General features: G+C 42.8%; 1 protein-coding gene and 1 long non-coding RNA gene across 15 annotated transcripts in view; one reads left to right on the top strand and one right to left on the bottom strand.

Moving 5' to 3' along the window:
• The window catches only part of PLEKHM3 (pleckstrin homology domain containing M3), a 199,590-nt gene that overhangs the window by 75,459 nt on the left and 100,830 nt on the right, over positions 1–23,301 (top strand). For 13 of the 14 annotated variants that reach the window (XR_009255797.1, XR_009255803.1, XR_009255800.1 and 10 more), the window contains 2 exons: positions 401–546; positions 12,581–12,774. Coding sequence is in view for 11 of the 14 variants with exons in the window: in XM_058707215.1 (XP_058563198.1) it covers positions 401–546; positions 12,581–12,774 (340 nt within the window). In the remaining 3 variants the exon portion in view is untranslated. Of the gene's footprint in view, positions 1–400; positions 547–12,580; positions 12,775–12,918; positions 14,919–23,301 lie in introns of those variants that run through there. The other variant, XM_058707274.1, reaches the window with a different exon arrangement.
• Positions 8,036–12,585, bottom strand: LOC131499350 (uncharacterized). The gene is made up of 3 exons (XR_009255819.1): positions 12,214–12,585; positions 10,632–10,820; positions 8,036–9,360 (listed from the first exon to the last, which is right to left on the bottom strand). It is a non-coding gene; the product is annotated as an uncharacterized LOC131499350 (long non-coding RNA).

Below are 23,301 nucleotides of genomic sequence, written 5' to 3' on the forward strand. Positions count from 1 at the left end.
CCGCGAGATCATGACCTGAGCCAAAGTCGGATGCTCAACCGACTGAGCCACTCAGGCGCCCCTAAATAAGATCCTTTTATGAGAAACCCTGAGCAGCATGCCTGGTGGTGGAAATGGTTTATGAGGAGGAAGTGAGGTGCTGATAGGGGGGTTGTAGAGACACTGATCTCCGACAGCTGTGTGCAGAAAACACAGAAGAGACTAGAAACAGGACCAGTTAGGTGCAGGTTATGGCGATCCCTTGGGAGGCGAGGAGGTAGAAGCTATTGGACACATCTATACATGTATTCTCTGGATTTTTTCCCCCCTTTACAGACTTTTATTTGAGGGTTGTATAACCTTGTTCTGTGGTGTTAAAAGTACAGCAGTAATCATGGGCTCTTTCTTCTGCCTTGAACAGGATGCCAGCGATCCATAGGCCTTTCCAACGGGAAAGCCAAGGTGTGCAACTACAGTGGGTGGTATTACTGCAGCAGCTGCCACGTGGATGACAGTTTTCTTATCCCAGCACGCGTAGTCCACAACTGGGACACTTCCAAATATAAGGTAAGCGCAGAGTCTGGGTTTACTTCATGATAGCAGTGGAGGTGTTCACATGTTGTTGTGTGGAGGATAAAGGGAATGATGCAAGAATTTGAAGCAAACTTGACCAGGGAGTCTCACGAAAGCTACGAGATCTTATCCAACGCTTCTCAAAATATCTCACATTTAAAGGTGTCTTAACTATGACTTTTATTAATTTCCTCATTTAAAAAGACATATAGCAGTTTTTTACTTCTGGGCCCTGATAATTAACTGTGGGTGCTAAAAAAGAATTCTGATAGAGAAACAGGCCTCATCATTTTTTATTAGATCTTCTCTCCAAAATCACAACACTCTTGAATATACGAGTGACTTTTGAGGGAAAGGACTTTAAATAATTCAAGATATTTCTTAGAGTAACATTCCTACTCATGTCAAGGTCAGTCTTCCAGAAATCCATCCCCCTGGAACTAGAACCTGGAGAGAAGCTATGAGGACTTCTGGGTAGGGGTCCACATCAAGGAAGAGTGAACTGAGCCACCCTTACACCTTTACCTGGACTGCTGTTTATTTTTTTTTTTTAATTTTTTAATGTTTTTATCTTATTTTTGAGACCGAGAGAGAGACAGAGCATGAGCAGGGGAGGGGCAGAGAGAGAGGGAGACAGAATCTGAAGCAGGCTCCAGGCTCTGAGCTGTCAGCACAGAGCCTGACGAGGGGCTCGAACTCACAGACTGTGAGATCATGACCGGAGCTGAAGTCGGATGCCCAACCGACTGAGACACCCAGGTGCCCCTATTTATTATTTTTTTAAAGGGAGGAAGTGAGAATCACAGGTATATGCTAACAGCTTTGCAAAGTAGCTGATAACAGCCAGCAGGATATCCCAGAAGTACAAATAGCAGACTTGGTAACTATAAAAATGCAAGTCAATAGAGGAGGAGAGGAAGCCTGAGCACTGGGACACTCCACCTTAAGAGTGTGGGAAAGAGTGGGGTGCCTGGTTGGCTCAGTCGGTTAGGCATCCGACTTTGGCTCAGGTTATGATATCGTGGTTCTTGAGTTTGAGCCCCACGTTGGGCTGTGTGCTGACAGCTGGGAGCCTGGAGCCTGCTTCGGATTCTGTGTCTCTCTTTCTCTCCGCCCCTCCCCTGCTCATGCTCTGTCTCTGTCTCTCAAAAATAAACATTAAAAAAAAAAAAAAGTGTAGAAAGGAGAGAAGCAACCAGCAAAGGAGACTGAGGAATGCAGAACGAGGTAGAAGGACCCTAGTGTGTCCAACAAGCCACAGGAAGAATGTGTCTCCAGATCAATTGTGACAGAGGCTGATACATAGATGATGAGATATAAGATGAGCACTGAGAATTGACCATGGGATTTAGGAATGTGGTGGTAATGACTGACCTTGCTGAGAGCAGTTTGAACTGAGCTGTGGGAGTGAAGGTCTGATTGGAGTGGGTTTGATATGGAACAGGAGAGAAAGTAGTGACAAGAATAGACAACTCTTACTCTTGAGAAGTTTGCTGTAAGGGGATGGAGAGAGATGGGGAGTAACTGGAGGAGATGTAAGATCCAATTGGGTTTGATTTTTGTTTTAATGGAAGAAATAACAGCATGTTTTCTATGCTGGTGTGAACTACCAAAGAGAGAATTGCTAGAAGATGTGGTTAAGTGAGAAAGATGGAATCGTGGAGACAACAGGAGGGTTGGTCTTTGCTTGGGGCAGGAAGTAAGAGAAAAGGCAGAGTCTGTGGATGCAGGTGCCAGTGGGTGGCTTAGGGAAGTCCTCTGCCATTTACATCAGTAGCTGTCATCAGATCATTTTATTTCAGCACCCATGATCCTGCAGAGGTTAAACACCTAGCCGCAGTCACTCCGGGAAGTGCCTTTACCTTCTATTTCATAGAGATATAGCAGGATTAAGGCAACAGTCCCACCAACCCTTTTATAAACTCGTCCACATCTACACCCATCCTCCTTGCCCTCCTTCCAGCCACAGAAGAAACCTCACTCCTATGGAAGGTTTACTCCTTCCTCCTCTGCTCACGATCCTAACTCCTCCATCCGTTTTGCCAAATCTAGTTGACCCTCATCAGTTTCTTGTTCTACTGGACTTGTCTGGGATATAATATTTGACCAGGAATTCTTCTGCCTTGACTTTGAAGATACACCCTTGGTTTTCCTCCTACTTTGAACTCTTTTTTTTCTCAGTCACCTTCTCTGATTCTTTGTCCTCAGCCTATACCTTTAATGTTGCAGTTCCTTAGGGTTGTGTTTTGTTTTCTTTTCCCACTTTATGCTTTATTGCAGTATCTCCTTCTCTTCCATGGTTTTAACTCCCTGATGATTCCTACTTTTATCTTCAGCTCCATTTAAAAAAAAATTTTAATGTTTATTTATTTTTCGGGGGGGGGGAGGGCCAGAGAGGAAGGAGGGGTGGAGAGAAGGGGACAGAGGATCCAAAGTGGGCTCTGTGCTGTCAGCTGTCGATGCAGGGTTCGAACTCACAAACCACGAGATCCTGATCTGAGCCGAGATCAGATGCTTAACTGACTGAGCCCCCCAGGCACCCCTCCAGCTCCATTTTTTGCTACTGAAAGGGAGATCTGTGGATTTATTTGCCAAATGACATCTTAGCTCTAGTTTCCAGCCTAGTAGTCTTCAAGATATGTGGATCATACTGCAGTTGTTAGCTGTGTCGTACTGCAGTCCCACCCATGCATAAATGAGGCAGTAGAACTTGGTAAGTCGAGGAATCTAATCCACTGAAGTAGCCTAGGCTTAGGATTCTTTCATGGTCCTGTGTCCTGCCAGAATAGAGAATTCTGGTATCTGACTGACGAGAAGCTTTTTTCTGATCCTTCTGTTAGAATATTGTCACATCTGCCTTGAATGAACCTTCCAAGCAAAGTGCTTTGTACAAACAGTCTTTATGGCTGTTTTTATACCTCCTTGCCAGTAGCTGTCTGAGACTTGCTTTCACTGTAACTGTATCACCTGGGAGCGAGGTAAGTGGGGAAGGAACCCATAACTCACCTACCAGTAATTTTTGAAGTCTAAAACAAACATGAAAATTGCAAGAGGCCATTTGGCTGATATCCTTTCTATACCCCTGGGAAGCTCTGTCCCCTGGGCAAGTTAGCCTGTGTTTGAGTGCTCTCATCTGTAACATGAGGACCGTAACACTTCACAGGGTCACTGCAGGTTAAATGGGTTCATGCATGCGAAGTGTTCAGAATAGTGCTAGTACGTAGTGCGTGCCAAATAAGCATTCATTCTTATTATGACTTCTGTATTTACCTACAAAAATCACGTGAATTGGGATAATACAAGACAGGCACTCTGCAAATAACTTTGATAAGCACTTGAAGAGTGGGAGCTGTTGTCACTGCTTTTCTTATGCTCACATTTATGTTGCTCCTCTCTGTGAGCCACCTGGGCACGGGGAACCTGTCTTCGCATAGTTTCTGGCACGTAGTAGGTAAGCAGAGATGTATGCTGAAGGACGGAAGGAACGAGGCCTGTCTCCTGGGCCCCTCCAAACTCGGTACACCCCAAATGGACTTCATCCCCCTCACCACACATCCCTCCGGAATGTCCATGGCCCCACCCGTCACCACTGCCAGCGCTGGAAGACGTCAGTTAGCAAAACTTTACTCTGGATTCGCACTCTTGAGATCGCGCTCTCTGCTGCACCTTCACTTCCACCTCACGAGTTCACACCTCCGGTGTCACTCCCACGAAGGAGTTTGGTGGCCTTCTGACTGGGCCTCCTGCCTGCAAGTCTTGCCCCAGCAATAGTTCGGAAGATTCTGATCCCACCGTGGGTGAATCTTGTACCCTCGCTTAGTCTCGGTGTCTTCACCTTTAGAACGGAGGTGATGATGACGATAACAGCACCTACTTGACAACAGCGCTGTTTGCATAAAAGAATGATTCGCAGAAAGCACCGGGCACCGTGTCTGGCACACAAGTGCTCGATAATGCCAGTTTTGGGGCGCCTGGGTGGCGCAGTCGGTTAAGCATCCGACTTCAGCCAGGTCACGATCTCGCGGTCCGTGAGTTCGAGCCCCGCGTCGGGCTCTGGGCTGATGGCTCAGAGCCTGGAGCCTGTTTCCGATTCTGTGTCTCCCTCTCTCTCTGCCCCTCCCCCGTTCATGCTCTGTCTCTCTCTGTCCCAAAAATAAATTAAAAAAAAACGTTGAAAAAAAAAATTAAAAAAAAAAGATAATGCCAGTTTTTACTAGGACTGTATATGGAAGTCCAAACCTCATAGCCCGACACAAAGACCTTTTGTGATCTCTAGTCCCTGCGCTTCGAGCCCCTTCATGCCCTACCTCCCCGCCCCCATGAGCATCCTCCGTACGGTCTCACTCCTCCTGTTCCTCAGTGCTGCCCTGCCATTGCACACCTCTGGTCTTCCTCTTGCCCTCACTCGGCATGGCAAACCCTAAGCCTGTCCTAAACCTCATTTCCTCTCGCCCACTTCTTTCCTTCCCCTCTCCCAGACAGTTATCATTCTCTCCTCTGCATCTCATACTTGGCACTCTGAATGCAGGCTATAAATATATTTGCCATGCGTGTATTAGATAAAAATGTACTTAGAGGGAAAGGACACTGGTTGACTTTGGTTTAGATTATTTATATTAATCTGCTTAGAGCGGGGCTTTGACAGCTAAGAGAGGTGTAGAGAGAACAAGTGAGGGAGGCAGGCCCAGCCTGGGGTCACCGAGAGCTTAGGCTAGTGGCACCTGCCAACAGACTGTGCCACTTTGGGGAGTTAAAACAGAAGAAGTGGCACTCAATGAGGAGAATTTGAAAATCAGGCACGGCTTACGAAGGTGTGAAGTGGTGGAAGAGATCCAGGTCCATTTGCACTGAGTTCTAAAAGCCATTGAAACCATCAATTCAGCCATCTCTGACACTTTCCGTCTTTTCCCCAAAGCAGACGTTTTTGCCTTGCTGGTCATCCACCCCTTGCTGACGGGGTTTGATTTTGAGAGGATGAGTAACTAATCGAAGGTGTTACGTGTGCTCATTTCATCCATGTTGTACATGAGGAAAACCTCCTTTGTTAGACCTTCCCTCCCAGGTTCTCAGTGGACCAGGGAAGATTTTAAAGCAAGAACAGAGCTGGTCGAGTTTATCTGGATCATCTCCCACTGGCATTAAGTAACTATATTCCATTTAGTCCAGCCTGTCATTGCTCAGACACTGGGACTTAACTTGATGTTTCTAATTGTGAGGATCAATTCAGACCTATCAGTTTCCAAGACCAGACATTATTCTGCTAGATCTGCCTCCTCTCCTTAATAAGAAGTACGTGACTGGCTTGAATATCCATTTAAAAGAGTGAAAAAATGGTTTTGCAGGGCAGAATGAAATCTGTCATCTTAAAGGTTTCCTTGTCTGCCCTCTGGAGTAATCATGCTCCTAATTATTTTTAAAGCAGGATTTCATCTATTTTCCGGTATACATCCTGCAAATTGAATTGAGCTCCAGGATTACCCAGCAGCTAAACCTTATCCTCGAGTTCTGTAGCCATTTTCTAATGAAATTCTGTTTGAAGATAACTTTCCTCCTGCTCTCTGCCCTCCCATTCAAAAATATCAAGCATGACAAAGAGGTGGTAAGGACCTCAGACTTGGCCTCAGCTCTTCCCAAATAGTTCCCTTCTGTTGTGCTTTTAAAAAATATTTTTGTGTCCTAGCCTGAATATTCACATTCCATTTAGCTAGGGGTTTTCCATGTTACATAAACTATTTCCTATCTCTACATCTTGAGAGGCATTCGAGGCAAGCTGGACTGCCCTCGCTGAGCTAGAGAGCAGCTCACTGATGGGAAAAAAACCACATTTTCAGAGTCATTTGGAGATTTTGTGAACAAATTGCAATTAACCTTAAGATCTCCTGATTCCTTCTCCATTAGCCCCAGTGCTCGTTTTAAGAGGACCAAGAAGTATTATGGTTGGGATTGATTTGAGTAAGACTTTCTCCATGATTTTTTACAATAAACATGGGGGAAAATGCAGGAAGGAAACCTTATACCAAAGCAATAAATGGTCATTGTACTGTGGTAACAGTGTGAGTGATCTATTTTTTTTTCTCTTTCCTGATTTCATTCTCCAAGTTTTCAGTAATAGGACTGTCACTTTTATTTTTAAAACTTCAGCTGTCATTTAACTCTATATATTCTACTTCAGAAAATACATATTAGATATTTGGCTTTTTTAATGCCTTAGAATTATGGCTATAAATAGGATTGTTGGGTCCTGTGATAACATCCGTGGGCTTTAATGTGGTATAGAAGGCACTTTTCCACCAAGAAATTGCCTTGCACTGCTGTACTTTTATTCTTTTTTTCACATATAATACACTTCCACAAATTTCAAGATTCACAAATACAAAGGGCATGCATACATAAATAATCTCACTCCCACCTACACTGTTCTTCCTGCTGGCATCCGAATTACTCTTTTCTTGTGTATCTTTCCAGAGGTATTTTCTTTCCTTTTTTACACAACAGTGGCAATTTGATGATCTACATGCTGCTCTGGGACAGCTTTCCATTTAGATCATATCACTCTTCCTGGGCTTGCTTGCTATTTTTTTTTTTTTTTTTTATAGCCACTCTGTATTCTGTCATGAATTTTACATGTTTTTACACATGACAATCTACATGACAATGACATGATTTTGTTTTTCAAGCTTTTGCTATTACAGGTAGTGATTCAAAGAATAACTTTATATATCATTTTGCATCTAAGTTCTTCCATTCACCGGTGAGACTGAGGACACCTTCCTAGATGTAGGTTGTACATTTTTGAGTTTGGTGCATATTCTGAATTGTCCTCAATCAGGGTTGTGTCCTACACTTTCACCTGTATCTTCTTGCATGCACCTTCCTTCCCTCAGAGCCAAGATGCCAGCTGTCACTTCTGTTGTGACTGTGCTGCTTCAAGCTGTCTTTCCCCTTTTCTACTTTCTGAACTCTAAATATGTTGTAAACTCAATATGTTGTCTAAGTAGCCAAGCTGTTCTAAGCGTGTGTAAAGTAATAAGAGTGTATGGTTCAGAGCACTGTAGAACACTCATTCGTTTCTTCAAGTATTTATTGAACACCCACCATGCTTACTGTTCCAGGCACTGGGGACACATTCTCTGCCTTGTGAATGCTCATATCCCAATGGAGGGAGAAAGACCGTAAACAAATACACAAATAAGTGACTTCTACATAAATGAATTGTTCCTGGACTTTATTTTTTGCTTTAGGATTAAAAACAAATGGCTAGCATACCACCAAATTACATCATAGGTTAGTCTCCCTCTGTAGCCCCCCTGCCTTTGTATTTGGGGAAAGAGAAGGACAGAATATGGACAGGGATCACCTCTTCTAAGGAGTGATGAGTAGACAGTTTATAGTAGAGTTATTAAAAAATAAAAACTGTGAACTTAAGGGGCACCTGGGTGGCTCAGTCGGTTAAGCGTCCGACTTCAGCCAGGTCACGATCTCGCGGTCCGTGAGTTCGAGCCCTGCGTCGTGCTCTGTGCTGACAGCTCAGAGCCTGGAGCCTGTTTCGGATTCTGTGTCTCCCTCTCTCTCTGCCCCTCCCCTGTTCATGCTCTGTCCCTCTCTGTCTCAAAAATAAATAAACATTAAAAAAACAAACAAAAAAACCCTGAACTTAAATAGTGCTACCAAGCACAGGACAGAGTATCCAGAGATCTGAGCTCTGGCTCTAAGTTCTGCCACAAAATGACTGCAGATAAGTCACTTAAGGTCTCTGGATTCAGTTTTTTTTTGTTTTTTTTCCTACTAAGGATAGGTAATGGATTAATTCAGCATTTCTCAAAATATGTTCCATGGAGCATTAACAAGTTCTGTGCTTGTTAATAGGTGTTACTCAAAAAGAGGGTTCTATAGGAGGGCCACAGCTAGGCCAACGCTACAGCTGGAACAGGGCCCCTCAGGAGAACGCAGCCCTGGGGGCTCACAGCGTGGCAAGATGGAAGGAATTAGAGAAAGAGGCCCCTTCCTCTGGTGGGGAAGCAGGGCCCAGCCTGCATTTCGTCTCCCACCGCCCTCTGCACAAGGCCTGCACAACATTAAAAAGCTGCCTTGTCTATAGTCAGATAGGTTTGGGAGATTGCTGGCCTGAGCACGTTAAGCAGACACGATATCCGAAAGCTTTCATAGGCTAACATGCTACCCTTTGAATCACCAAGTGAAGAAGGTAGTGTGTGGCATTTTTCCTGTTGGACCTCAGAACACTATTGTGGGACTAGTATTCTTTGGAACACAGAAAAACTGGACTAGGTTGTGTTTACCAGTTGTTATTCTTAAAGTGTGTTCTCATCAATCCATTTTCCTCCCTTAACAAAAACTGAAGTCCTCACAACCCCCACCTCCACCACATCACCTCCAAATTGCTGTCTATGGTTAAACATTCCCTTTGCTCCATCGCTCTATTACCCGGGGCTATTTTTGTGGGGGAACATACCAGGACACCATTCCAGAACCTCTTTCTCAGAATTACGTAAACCTGAACAACCTTCGAGAACATTAAGAGGTAGCTGCCACCTGCTTAACAAAAGGCTTTTAAATTTATACCAATGATGCTTCCTGCTCACATAACCAATATGTTTATAAATACACCTTTGATGTGTGAGGTGTGGAGGAGAACCGTTTCTACCTCGACTTCGTCCTCCTCCTCAGCTCTTGAATCCTGTAGACCACAACGCTGTGAAGGGAGAACCAGTTCACAAACTGCAACAAAATCACAGTCACTGACTTGAGTTCGTCTAGCTTAAATTAGTCTGTTCGTAAGCTTCGAAAGCTCTGGAAAGAAATTATATTAATATTAGTAAACATTAAATATTATTTAGTAAAAGATTAAAAAGTCAGTAGGTTTGAAAAATGAACTATTAACCCTATAAAAGTTGTTTCTAATGTGAATGGAGTGGGATCACTAAAGACAATACCAACCAAAACCATTTTTTAAAAACGTATTGGGTCCATCTATCTGCCTCTGTGAGCTGAGTTTTTATATCCATCCAAAACAACGCTCAGGCTTCTCATGGTTTTCGTAATTTGGTTGGCAAGAAATAGGACAGTAGCTCTTAGGTGGGGATATATTTGGTGTTCACGGACAATTTATGTAATATTTCTATTAATAGCAAAGAAACTTCTCCTCACATAAACTTTATGGTTTCCTTCCCTAAGTAACTATATATTTAACATGTTCTTTTTAAAAAAGCATTCTAATTACAGTTGAGTTTGAAAGTGGAATCCTTAGACCAGTATGCAGGGTGGTTTAGAACTTAGGAAATCAGTGGGGATACAGCACTCTATTTTGCAAAAATAGCATTTTATACCGAATTTTGTAGTTCTTTCAAAAATTCCCTTACCGGTGTAAGTGGTTGATTATCAGAAGTGAGCATGTGCTCAGCCGTGCTGCCGAAACCTCCCTCAGCCTTGCAAGGGTTTGTTCACCTACCCAGGCAGCCGCGGTCCCAGTTTGCTCCGTATTCTTAACACTGGTTAATAACTTTGTGAAGCAGTGCCTTAGACATCATCGAAACTAGCTCTGTTTTTGTTTTTAGTAATTCCAGCTTATGAACGCTCATGTCGCTAGCTGCTCTCCCATTTGTCTCACTGCTTTTACTGTCTCTGTAAAAGACTCCCTCCCCACCCCCCTACCCCCAACCTTTTTAGGCTTAAGTACCACCTGAAGAGAGAAGCCTTTTCAGGCCTGGCAGACTGGCCAGTGCCCTTTGTCCTTCTGTTCACCTACTAAAAGGTAGCATTGTTAACCTAATTCAGCAGGTCCCTGACTCAGTATAAACACTGCTCAATAGAGCCAGAAAGACTAATTGAATTGTACAATACATCATTTTTCAGCAACAGTTTCAAGTGGACTGTACTTCATTTCCCAGAACACCATCGTGTTTCCCTCGTTTAAGATATTTAAATATGGCACATATTTAACCATGATAAATCAAATATTTGAACCCAATTCTGTCTTTCTCCACCGAACCTTGAGCTACACGAGGACAGGGCCATGCCTGTTGTACTCTCCACTAATGCCTGCTATGGGATCTGGCACGTACCTGTGTCTCTATGCCTCAAGTGAGGCATTCTGTATCCTTGTCAGTTGTTGTTTCCAGTCTGGTTAAATAGAGGTTTTGGCTAATTCTAGGGCCTCTTTGTGAGCTGATTTGCAGAGACTGTAAACTTCACCACGTTTGTAACTGCAGGGCCCCCAAAGGATCACACAACAGGTACCTCAAAAATAATTGCTAATAGGGAAAAAAAATGGGACACTTACTGGGGAAAAAAAAAACCATTGATGCCTTTATATATATATATATATATATATATATATATATATATATATAATCTCTATAAGGAATGGAAACTTTTATATGAGCTTTATTTTCTATTACAAAATATTAAATGTCATAAATGTGCTTTAATCAGCATACAGTAGCCATATCACCTATTCATATTGGTGGGTTTTCTTGCTTGTATCTACTTGTGGTAGTCTCTGTGCCACCCTTGCCCACCAAGTGAATTTCTGTTTATCTTTCTAGACCTTGAGGCAGTGTGGCCTGCTTTGCCAGCGGCTCCCTTCCCCCCAGGATAATTGATTTCTCCTTCCTTTAAGCTACCAGTGGACCTCATCCATATTTCTTTTGTAGTAGAGAACAGGCTATATGCGACATGTAGTTCTTGTTTTAAATATTTATCCCCGGGGCTCCTGGGTGGCTCAATCGGTTAAGTGTCCGATTTCAGATCAGGTCATGATCTCACAGTTGGTGAGTTCAAGCTCCATGTCAGGCTCTGTGCTGATAGAGCGGATAGCCCTCTCTTTGCCCGACTCTCTCTCATAAATAAATAAAGCATTTTAAAAATAAATAAATATTTGTCTCTTATACTACATAGTGAGTCCCTTGAGGGTGAGGACTGTACCCTATTTATCTTCATTAATAAACTTCTAGTCTGGAATGTAAAGCATAGTGGATTTTCAGTTTTCTTTTTAGTAAGCAAAATCGTTTTTCTAATGTTGAATTCTATCCTTATTCCCAGTACCAGAGCAGTTTTCCTGGAAGCTTTTTAGAGAGGTTTTACCCTCCCAAGTAGAAACTAAGCCAACTCTGCACATCACTAGCCAGTCCACATCTCAGTATCAGCAAATTGGTAAAGATTCTCCCAAATTACCCACTTCTTATCCATTATTTAAACTACTCCCTCTGTATCTCAGATGCATTGCATTTCTACTCTTTCTAATGACAAGGAAATCTTAAAATCAACTTGCATAGTCTTGGTGTTTACCACCAGAATTGGATATAGAATTGGAAGGATATATTAGTCTGTCAGCCCAAGCTCAAAGTTATTCTAAGAGCAACTCCTTTCTGCTCACTAAAGTGTTTTTGGAGCCTGTTTTCAATGCAAATTATCCTGCATAAATAATATCCTTTAAAGCTATCCTTTTTATTCCTTTTGAATTTTGTAATATGTACATGATTTACCTATATTTTGATGGCTACTTATAAAAGTGGTATAGAATATACATGTATGTAGTTTTTAAAATTAAGTCTGTTTAGAATCTTTTTTTTTTTTTTTTTAAATTTTGAGATGACTGTAGATTCCCAGGAAGTTGCATAGATAGTAAAGAGAGGTCCCATGTACCTTTCATCCAGTGTCTCCCATTGGTTACATCTTAGATCACTGTGGTACAATATCCACAAATCGGGAAGCCTACGTGGTATCTTGAGTCTGTATAGTTCTGTGTCATTTTATCTCATGTAGATTCATGTAATCACCACCATAATCAAGATACATAATTAATGGATTCCTTTCAATGCAACGGTTACTTCCACAGGTTTCTGGAAGAGAGAAAGAAAGCCACAATTTATATTTAGTTAAGCTATGGGCTTTTGCTTGTGGCTCGCTCAGAAAGTAATGTGACTTTGGCCTTTCAACTCTGGTTCCTAGTTTGAGGAGGTGTGGAAAACTGGATGGTTCCCCAGACTGACTGAGGAAGTTTATCTTGTAGGTATCTAAGCAAGCCAAAGAGTTTCTGGAGTACGTGTACGAAGAGCCCCTGATCGACATCCAGCAGGAGAACCCGATGCTGTACCGCCACGCCGAGCCGCTGGCCACCGTGGTGCGGCTGCGGCAGCGGCTGAAATCGCTGCGAGCCTATTTGTTCAGCTGCCGGGCCGCCGTGGCCGAGGATCTGCGCCGCAGGTAGGTCACAGATGGCAGGCGGCTCCGGTTTGCTTTCCTCTCCCCGCCCTGGGAGGGTGGTTAGAGGACCTCCCTGGCCTTTCCAGTGGGCACCGTCTTCTGTGACTCTCGCTCCGGCTCATCTTTGACGTTTTTCCTCCAAAGTCCTCTAAGTTGAGCCAAGAAAAATGAAAGTAATAGCTCAGCGTAACTGAAGGCGTTCCAGTCATGGAACTAGTTGCCACAACAGTGAAGACTTCTCCTACCCGTAGACGAACTTGAGGGGATGATCACAGGAGTGTCTTCATTGATCACTTATGTAGCACTTTTCACTTTTCCTGGTTTTATTTGTGAAATGAGCATGTTTGAACTATTCCATAAAGACGTTTTTCAGTGGAAATAAGTGGTTATTCACATCTTACTTTCCATCCAGGAACAGGCTTGGTAGGTGATGCCGGGGGTGGAGCCTGGGATTAAGATGCACCGGCCCAGGATTCTGCCTTTTCATGTCACCGTTTGTGCAGGCTGGTTTTCCATAGGGCAGTTATCTCCGGGTTCACAGAGCACACAAGTCTATGCCAGGTTCAGATCCTGAGAATAAAACCGAAGTTAAAATGTGCCTGCTCTCATCAAATTCCTTCTTTTACAGTTAGATTTTATTAGCATTTCAAGTCTCACCCTTGGCACATACGAACTAGCTTACACTTGAAATAATTGTTGATGGTGTTCGTAGGTCCCTGAAAATACCTTTTAATGTTTTAATGGAAATGACCAAAAGCATACCTTAGTCATGGTTTCTGGAGGGGAGCCTACATGCAAAAGAACCTTTGGAAAGCATTAAAGTGATACAGTTTGTTATTTGAGATCTAGTTAGATCCAAGGAAATGGACATAACCCCCAGGCATCTGAAGAAGACATCTTAAAAAGAACTAAATGTAGATAGTGAGGAGTACATAATATCATAATATCTAGACAAGCCCTCATAAAATAATAATGAAAAGGCAGCTGCCATAAAGCAAAACACTTCTCAGTGGTAGTCATTCTATTACCTAGTTTTTCAAAAAGCACTAGAAAAAGGTCAGGTTTTATTCTTGTAAAGTCTAGGCAGATCTTAATTTTAAAAGATCGGGGCTTTCCCTGAAAGGCAATAGGATTATAGGTCCAACTAAACTAGATACAAGATTTGTAATGTTCAAAGTATGTTTGTTCTATCATTTTCACTCTCGGCTTAGTTCAGAGCTAGTTTTTCTTTGCCTGTATTTTTAGACAATATTAAAATCTACTCATGGGAATCATGTGAGGTACCTCTCTGGGACAGTGTTTTGCTTTGGATAAATATGCCACATCAGGACATACATTTAGAAATTAAACAGATTCTGTCTTCATTTGGATGACTAAGAATACCTTTGCTGTTCCCGCAGTCTGGTGGTTTACTGCCATGCCTACCCCTTATGGCCAGACCACCAGGAAAGGAATAGAAGTTCTAGAAAGAAGGCATTCCCAGGGCTGTGAGAATGAAGACAGCAGCCTTTCTTCCTTTCCCTTCATTTTTCTTTCCTCACTTGTCCATGACCCTTATGTAGTGCAGTTCCTGGCACCAGACAGGCATTCAGCAAGTACTGAACGGATAGATGGAAGGAGGGAGGGATAGACAGGTGTCTACTATGCTGTCACTCTAAACCACTGAACAACGGCTGGTAGCCCAGTTTTGAGGAAGGAGTCAATCTTCTGGTTTTATTTCTTCCTTGGGTGTCCGTTAGCACAGTGTCTGACCCATCTGAAACCCTCAAAAATAGTTGTTGAATGAATGAGCAAATGAACTAAAACACAAAGAAGTAAAGAAAAATTTAGTTGGTTTTGTTTTGGAGATCAGTCTCAAATCTTTCTTCTCCGTTTCACTTCCAATGTACCACCCTGGTTTGGAGTCTCAGGACAATTGCAGTGTCTCTCTCCCGTTGAACCTTCGCATCAGGCAAATTATTAAATACAAGTATGGAGTTCAAGATCTGTACAACTCTCATCCAATATATTGTTCTACTCTCACGTATCCTGGGATGATTTAACTCTTTAATGCATTCTGTTGTGGGAATTGGTTTTTCCAATGGAACTGCTTATAATAGTGCATATACATAGTAAGCACTCAATAAATACTATTATTCATACTGTTTTATTATCCTAGAGTGTTCTTGTCTCTGGCTTTAGAAATCTTTGTTTAAAGTTTCCACTTAAAAGCCACCCCTGATGCTCTGTCTACTGGACTCGGCCCCTCCTGCTCCTATGTCAGGAGAACAGTGAGCCAGAGGAAGTGGTTTGGAGCACTGACCCTGGGTATGGGGCCTGAAGTTCCTGGGTATGTGATGCACACTTACTCATGCAGTTGTTGCACAAAGATGAGTGGAGCAGGAGGTTCCCTAAGACCAAAGAATGAGATTCCTACGGAACTCTAGAGGAGGCACATTGATTTTTCTTTTTAAAAATTTGTTCTTTGTTTCTGTATGCTTATATGCTATGAAGATAATGGAGGGGCCCCTGGGTGGCTCAGTCGGTTAAGCCTCTGACTTCGGCGCAGGTCATGATCTTGCATTTGTGGGTTTGAGCCCTACATCAGGCTCTGTGCTGACAGCTCCGAGCCTGGAGCCTGCTTCAGATTTGGTGACTCCCTCTCTCTCTGCCCCTCCCCACTTTCATTCTGTCTCTCTCAAAAATAAACATTAAAAAAAATATTAAGGGGCACCTGGGTGGCTCAGTTGGTTAAGCGTCCGACTTCGGCTCGGGTCATGATCTCACGGTTTGTGAGTTCGAGTTCCGCGCCATGCTCTGTGCTGACAGCTCGGAGCCCGGGGCCTGCTTCGGATTCTGTGTCTCCTCCTCTCTCTGCCCCTCCCCTGCTCACGCTCTGTCTCTCAATAATAAATAAACATTAAAAAAAATTTTTTTTAAATATATTAAAAAAATAAACCCCAAACATTGTTACCATGTCTTCCTACCTTGGCACAGAGAAAAGCATACCAGCAGCAAGAAGTACTTCTAGCTTCTGGTGGGGGGTGGGGGAGGGAGGAGGCTGTTATGGGGAGCTGTTCTCTGTTTTAAAGTAGGACTATTTCGTGAAGCGGGTCTAAGATGTTCTGGGCTGCTGGTACTCCTCGCAGCAGGGCCTTACTTAATGTCAGCTCTGCCTTTTTTGAGTGTGCTCTAAATAACCATCACCCACCTAATAACTAAATTCCTGTCACCAGAGGCCATCGGTTACCTACCTTTTACCTTTATAAGGAATCTGACGTTTTTTTTTTTTGTTTTTTTTTTGTTTTTTTTTTTTTTTAATTTTTTTTTTCAACGTTTTTTATTTATTTTTGGGACAGACAGAGACAGAGCATGAACGGGGGAGGGGCAGAGAGAGAGGGAGACACAGAATCGGAAACAGGCTCCAGGCTCCGAGCCATCAGCCCAGAGCCTGACGCGGGGCTCGAACTCACAGACCGCGAGATCGTGACCTGGCTGAAGTCGGACGCTTAACCGACTGCGCCACCCAGGCGCCCCGGAATCTGACGTTTTAAAAACAAAATTAGCCAGCCCTGCACCTTTGATTAGAGATGATAAACTTATCTAGAAGTAATGTGTAAAGTTCCCTTTGTTTCACTTGGAGGCACAACATTTAAAGTGGAATATAAACATAAGAACCTACTGGATACAACTAATCTTATATAATCTTGATAGGAATTAAAGGAGGGAGGAGTTGGTGTGCAATAGGGGAACGAAAGAGAGCAAGAGAAGCCAGTTCTTACCCAGTTGTAAAAGGCATTCTCTCCCTGCCTGGTTTTTACCTCAGTACAGGAGTAGCCATTAATCTCCAGCAAGTAGGCCCAACATGCTGAAGACCTGTCAACGCCATATAAACAGAAGAAAGCAAACTGTTAATATTGCTGTCGTGAGAAAACTGAAAACAGACTGATTAATACTGGTGCTCCCCCTGCCAGGGAGCTGACTTGGGTCGTCCCCTTATTAGGGAAGTCATAGTTTGCTTTTAGGCCTTTCATTATAATGGCCGCCCGGTCTTCATCCTCAGTGTTCTTGTTCTTGTTGTTAAATGAATGCCTTGTTCTTGAACCCATACCGCAAATCTTGACTGGCAAGGATGATTAGTTTAGAAAAAGTCAGTGTCTTCCATGAAGTCTAAAATGTTTACAGTGCTGACAGTTCACTGTTTCTGAGGATTCCCAGATGGTGACCCTGTTGGATTGGTTCAAGGCCTAGTTAACTTTTCATGAGAAGAATTGTTTATAGTGTCCACACATGAAGGTACATGAAGAACTCTCTGAAAAATCTTAGCACTCTGAGGACACAGCCACATCAGCAGCGATAGGGAAGTGTTTGGGAGGGACCCTAAGAACTGGTAGAGGGTCTCAGCCCTGTATATTCTGCTGCACACAGGAACAGTAGGATGTGTGTAAATCACCTGTCACAAATGAGTGTCTTGGGCCCAAATTTGGCCTAGAGACGTGTTTTGTTTGCCCTTTCAGAGATGGTCTCCTTGACTTTTAAATTGGTGGAACAGTTGCTAACATTTAAATAACCAGGAGTTTTCATGTATACACAACGAAGCTCTCTGGTTCCTCTGAGGAAATCAGAAGCTCTGATTACATAGGGCTTCTGTCATTCCTGGATGATCCTGGACTCCCCACTTCGCAGAGTCTCTCCTGCTCCTGTTCCCCCCAAACACAGGGTCATTCAGTGCAGAATATGTTGCTGCCTTGTTTTTCTTATCCCCAGCCCATTTCATTTATTTATGGTGGTGCCTGGGCCCATGTTAGATAATCATGGTTTTATCAATTAAAAAATGCTTTCCCACAAATATAATAGTTGTTCTTTTTTAAAAAAAAATTTTTTTTCAACGTTTTTTATTTATTTTTGGGACACAGAGAGACAGAGCATGAACAGGGGAGGGGCAGAGAGAGAGAGAGAGACACAGAATCGGAAACAGGCTCCAGGCTCCGAGCCATCAGCCCAGAGCCTGACGCGGGGCTCGAACTCACGGACCGCGAGATCGTGACCTGGCTGAAGTCGGACGCTTAACTGACTGCGCCACCCAGGCGCCCCATATAATAGTTGTTCTTTACAACAGTCCTTTCAGATAGGAAACAGATGCCATTTAGAAAGAAGAGAAGGAACAGTGTGACTCTGAGATGCTACGTGACTTGCCTGAGGTGACAAATCTGGTAAGCAGCAGAGTCCCTGCTCCGAACCAGATCGCTGCTGCTCTCCCCGGCACATTTGCTGGTGGAGGTGGTGAGGGACAGAGGTCTCCAGGCTCTCAGGAGGAACCACTTTTAATTCTCCGAAAGCCTTGACTGAGGTCGTGTGGAAGAGTGGGAAGGCAGGCGGGGAGGTAGCAGACCTCGATGTCCCCGAAAATGGGGTTGCTGACCCAGGCGGTCCTGCGCTCCCGGTTGCTCAGTCAGGCTCGGAGAGTGAGGCGTGACCATGGGCTTAGCGTTTCCCCTAGGGCGGCATTTACCAGACCTTCCCATTTCACAGACCTATAAATTTAAAACAAAAACACGGAGCGATCTGTAGGGTTGCCTTCCATATATATCTTTAACCAAAAAAGACATAAACATTACCACCTATTTCTCACCATTTCATAAAGGAACATAGTAACACTACCAAACAAACAAGAAACAGGCAAATGGTCTCAGAAATCAAACCACTTTTAAATTTCAAATAGATTTTAAAATTCATTCTATTCTTTCTCATTTATTTTACCTTGGACTGCTGAAAACATCAGACTGACAACAGCTATTTGGACTAACTTTTCAGAAATCTGACTTAAGTTCTTGACTTGTTGACTTCTTCTGAGTGTTAAAGTGTATCATTCAGTCTAGGGAAAGACATTCTAGAAATTAATGTGGATATCTGAGTATTTCACACTATCATCGAAATGTGATTTGGGGACTTGGGGTACCTGTGAATCCAAAGTTCCTCTTAGGATATAAATTTAAAACTGTTTTTTCTCCAACACTAGTTGAGGCCAGTAGGTGTATGCTCCCAGTTGCTTTGGGCAGAATCGTATTGGGGAACATTTGGGCCTGCTTGTTTATCAGGTTTAGCCTTGGCTTAGACCACTCCGAAACAACAGCTTGACTTGGGCGTCTCAAGAGAATACCAAATGTGATTCTTCTACCTTTTAAGCCACCTACCTTTTCCTGTCTTTGGTCTCACATTTTCCTTGAAATTATAACCCTATCTACAGCATTAGTTCTCACTGAAATATCAGCTTTACTGAACAGTGAGAAATTTCTACCATAAAGATTCCCATTTTTATTAACATTATTTATCCAGGTGAGTACCTGGAAAGAAAAGTGTGGGTGTGTATCCTGTCAGACTGGCATTGCCTCCTCTTCTGTGAAGCAGAATTTAGCAGCCTGCTCGGCTCTTAGACCAGCCCCTGTTGGTGCCACCTCATGTACCAAGATTGCCTTCCAACTCCTTCCTTTGTTACCGCGGGGCAAGCTGCCTTTCTGGTGGGGGGGGGGGGGGGGGCGCTGCTAAATACAAAGGTTGAAATGTCCTTTGGCTATTTGCCAGCCTCTTAAACTTAATCTGCCCAAAACGGAGCTCACCTTCCTGCCCCCACTGCTGTTGTCAACCGTGCCTGCTGCAGACTTCACCATCAAGCTGGATGGCACCTGTAGCCACCTGGTTGATCAGGCCAAACACCTTTCTTTCATGTCCATATCCGGTCCCTCAGCAAGTACATTCACTTGCCGTCACCTGCCCGCTACCACCCAGGTGCCAGCCACTGCCTTCCTTCCCCCATGTTATTGCAGTAACGCGTCTCCCCCTTCAGTCTATTCTTAAACTACAGCTAGAGCTCATGTGTAAATTAGATGATGTCACCCTTGACCCAAACTATCTAATAGCTTCACTTCTCCAGGTAAAAGCCAAGGCCACGTACAGTCTCATCCCCAGTTACCTCTGTGCCCTCTTCTCCCACTACCTGTCCCCTCATTCCCTCTGGTCACACCGGCCTTTTTTTTTTTTTTTTGTCTTTGAGCCGGCTCCTCCTGTGTGAGTTTCTATCCTTGCTTCTCCTTTCCTCAAATAACCACAGGGTTGCTTCCTTAAATCTTTTAGGTCTTTACACAGCTGTCACCTTAATGAAGCATCCTTCACTCCCTTCCACTTCTTCCCCCCATACACTCTCTGTCTTCTTTCTGTGCTTATCACTATATTACATGGTATCTTGTCTGTCTCCCTCTCTCGGGCCGGCATGCGTGGATATGGAAGTTGTGTTTTGCTCACCCTATGCAGCCATATACAGTGGTCCTGCCCTCCCCATTAAATGTCAGCTACAAAAGGTCATGGTTTTTATCCATTTTGTTCACTGCTATGTCCCCAGGGCCTAGAACCATACCTGACATAGAGAGCTAATCAATATCTGTTGAACAAATGAGCTAAATGAGTAAAGTACTGTTACCAAGATCCCACCTGCTTAATTTGGTCACACTTAATTGTTTTCTTATTACAAAAAAAAAAAAAAAATACCAGTCATTATAGAAAACAAAAATAAGAAAGCCAACCATTATCCTACCACTTTGGTGCCTATGTTTCTAGACTTTTTCCTCTGCAGATTTTTTCCTCATTAAAATGGTTTCATACTGCACATACCACTTTTAACCCAATCATTGCACCTGGCATACTGTGGACATCTTTTTATGCCAGTAAATATTTGTATTAAGCACGATTCACTAAACAGAAATGGTGTTTTGTAGTGTGAGCATACCTACATACCATTGATCCTGGAAAAGTAAATAAGACTATTATTTAGTGTACCCAAAAGTTTGCGTGTCCTAATAATATGCTGAGAAATCATTTCATAGCAACACCTCCTCTTCCCCTGCACATTTCCCCCCCAAATCAGAGTAGGTGGAGGGGCTATCTGTCACAAAGAGAAAAGATGGCTTGCTGTTGGGAATTGAATATGCCTAATTGAGGAGGCTAGTTTATTAAGACATATCTCTTAAGGCAGCCTAGTTCTTAAAACACAACCTACACAGACATGACTTGCTGTGTCTCTGACCTACATCTGAGGACTATTATAACCAAAATCTGGGATCTAATTGTACAATTATTAGCCAACAATTTTAGAAGAATAAGCAGTAGTAGGACTTGAAGCATGTCAGTAACACTTAAATTCAGTAAATGAATACAACTGTTTGCTCTTTATAAGATTTAATATTAGCCAGATTGTGTGGCTTTATTTTTTCATGTTAGCTAATTAAAAGTGTCATTAGCTTGCAGTTGAGGCTTTAGTCTCAATAGATTATGAATCTATCAGAACTTTGAAACTACCAAAACACAGAATGTTTTTGAACGCAACACCTCTCATTCTACTTTAAGAATCCTTTTCCCTTGGATGACTTCTAGAACTTCTAAGGTTTTCAGGTCCTCTAACCTCTTGATCTCCTAATAGCTCCTCCCCCTTCTGTCATTTTCTTCAGAGATCTTGTTTAACAAATCGTGTACCAATATCAACACTCTAAAAGGGAGCTACAGGTTGCAAAAGACCGTGTCATTCAAAACTAAACTGATTAATAAACTGTGAAAAAGGAATTCTGGCAAGTGATATATTAATTTTACTATAATGTACACATAGCTTTTTACTTGCTGAAATCCTTCAGAAAGTTAAAAAGTGATTTTGTTTTATTTTGAGAGGAAATGAAATATACAGAAATTATCTAAAATCATTTTGTAAAGGATGACAAAAAATAAAACTCAGTGTAGTTAGATAAATATTATGTTCTTGGAACTGTTAAAAAAATACCATAAGAACGTCTTCTAGGATCTATAACTGTGATACAATCTGTCACTTTTGCAATCAGACCCCAGAATAATCAACCAAAATTAGTTCCCAAGTATTCCTACTCCAGGTTTTAGATTGTTACTAAGGAACGTAAACACAATCTCTGAATGAGCAGGTAAAAGAGACCCTTATTTCCCATAACTATCTGCCAAGATATAATATCTGATGCAATCTTGCTACTTTTTCAAGCCAATGAGATTAGCAAAATGAGGTATCTAGATCGAAGCTTGTTTCTTCCACATGGGTTGCTATCGAAATGTCTGCCTTTGATTTAAAATTGTTTTTCCATTAGCTGGGAGCATGGCTAGGCATATGATTCCTGTCCACATCCAGCCTAATGTAGCAATTTCAGAAAGAGTTTGCAGCTCATATGAAGAACACCAAATTGCATCTCCCTGGGTATGCTTCACAGTGCTTCTCGCTGATTTTAGGGTGGGTGATACTGCAGCCCTCTCAACTCAGTACAAATTACCCAACCTGGAGCACAGATTCCTGGAAAACACAGTAATACTACATGAATAGTTTTCTTTTAAATTACTCTTTATGCACTTCTATCCACATTCTTCGTTCAGGCACATAGGACTTAAAAATGGAGGTTGTATGTGTGTGTGTATGTGTGTGTGTGTGTGTGTGCATATACATGGGCCTTTTCTTCAAAACCTATCTTTTCGGGGCGCCTGGGTGGCGCAGTCGGTTAAGCGTCCGACTTCAGCCAGGTCACGATCTCGCGGTCCGTGAGTTCGAGCCCCGCGTCAGGCTCTGGGCTGATGGCTCAGAGCCTGGAGCCTGTTTCCGCTTCTGTGTCTCCCTCTGTCTCTGCCCCTCCCCCGTTCATGCTCTGTCTCTCTCTGTCCCAAAAATAAATTAAAAACGTTGAAAAAAAAATTAAAAAAAAAAAACCTATCTTTTACGTGTGCCAACGGTTCCATTACAAACTTTTTTTTTCTCATTTTAATCATTGGGCTTTTAAACACCAGTTGTGCACCACCGAGAACTGAGCTTCAGGGAAATGGTGGTATTAAATCTGTCAAAATCCTCCAAAGGATCTGCTTACTTCAGAGTCTGACCTAGTGCCTCTTCTCTCATTAGCATCAAAGCTTGGTGGGGGCTGAATTGAAGTCCTCAGAAATTAGTTGGGTTAAATGAGTCTTGATTTATTCGACTCAGTGACCTATCACAAAATGGAATGAGGTCCTCTACCTTTTTTATTATTATTATTATTATTATTATTATTATTATTATTTGAGAGAGAGTGTGTACATGAGTGGGGGGGGGGCAGAGAGAGAGGGAGAGAGAGAGAGAATCTTAAGCAGGCTTCAGCTCAGTGCTGAGCCCAACATGGGGCTCCATCCCACAACCCTGGGGTCATGACCTGAGCTGAAATTAAGAGTCAGGTGCCCAACCAACTGAGCCATCCAGTTGCCCTGACCCTTACCTTTTTTTGTAAAGACTACTGCCTTTGATTTCATTGGCAATTATCTCTGCATTTTTAACCCTGAGTACCAGTTGCGTAATATAAAGGCTGAATCATATGTGACCATTTTCTTTTTTAAATTTTTATCTTTACCACCATTCTCATTAGAGCAATCTATAAATGAAGCCTAAGTTACCTTCTTGGAGTGTCAGGCAATTCTAAAGGTGTTAAAGTAGAAAACTTTGGCATTAGAAATGATTGCGCTACTTGATTT

This window comes from Neofelis nebulosa, chromosome 2, assembly GCF_028018385.1.
Source record: "Neofelis nebulosa isolate mNeoNeb1 chromosome 2, mNeoNeb1.pri, whole genome shotgun sequence".
Taxonomy (NCBI): Eukaryota; Metazoa; Chordata; class Mammalia; order Carnivora; family Felidae; genus Neofelis; species Neofelis nebulosa.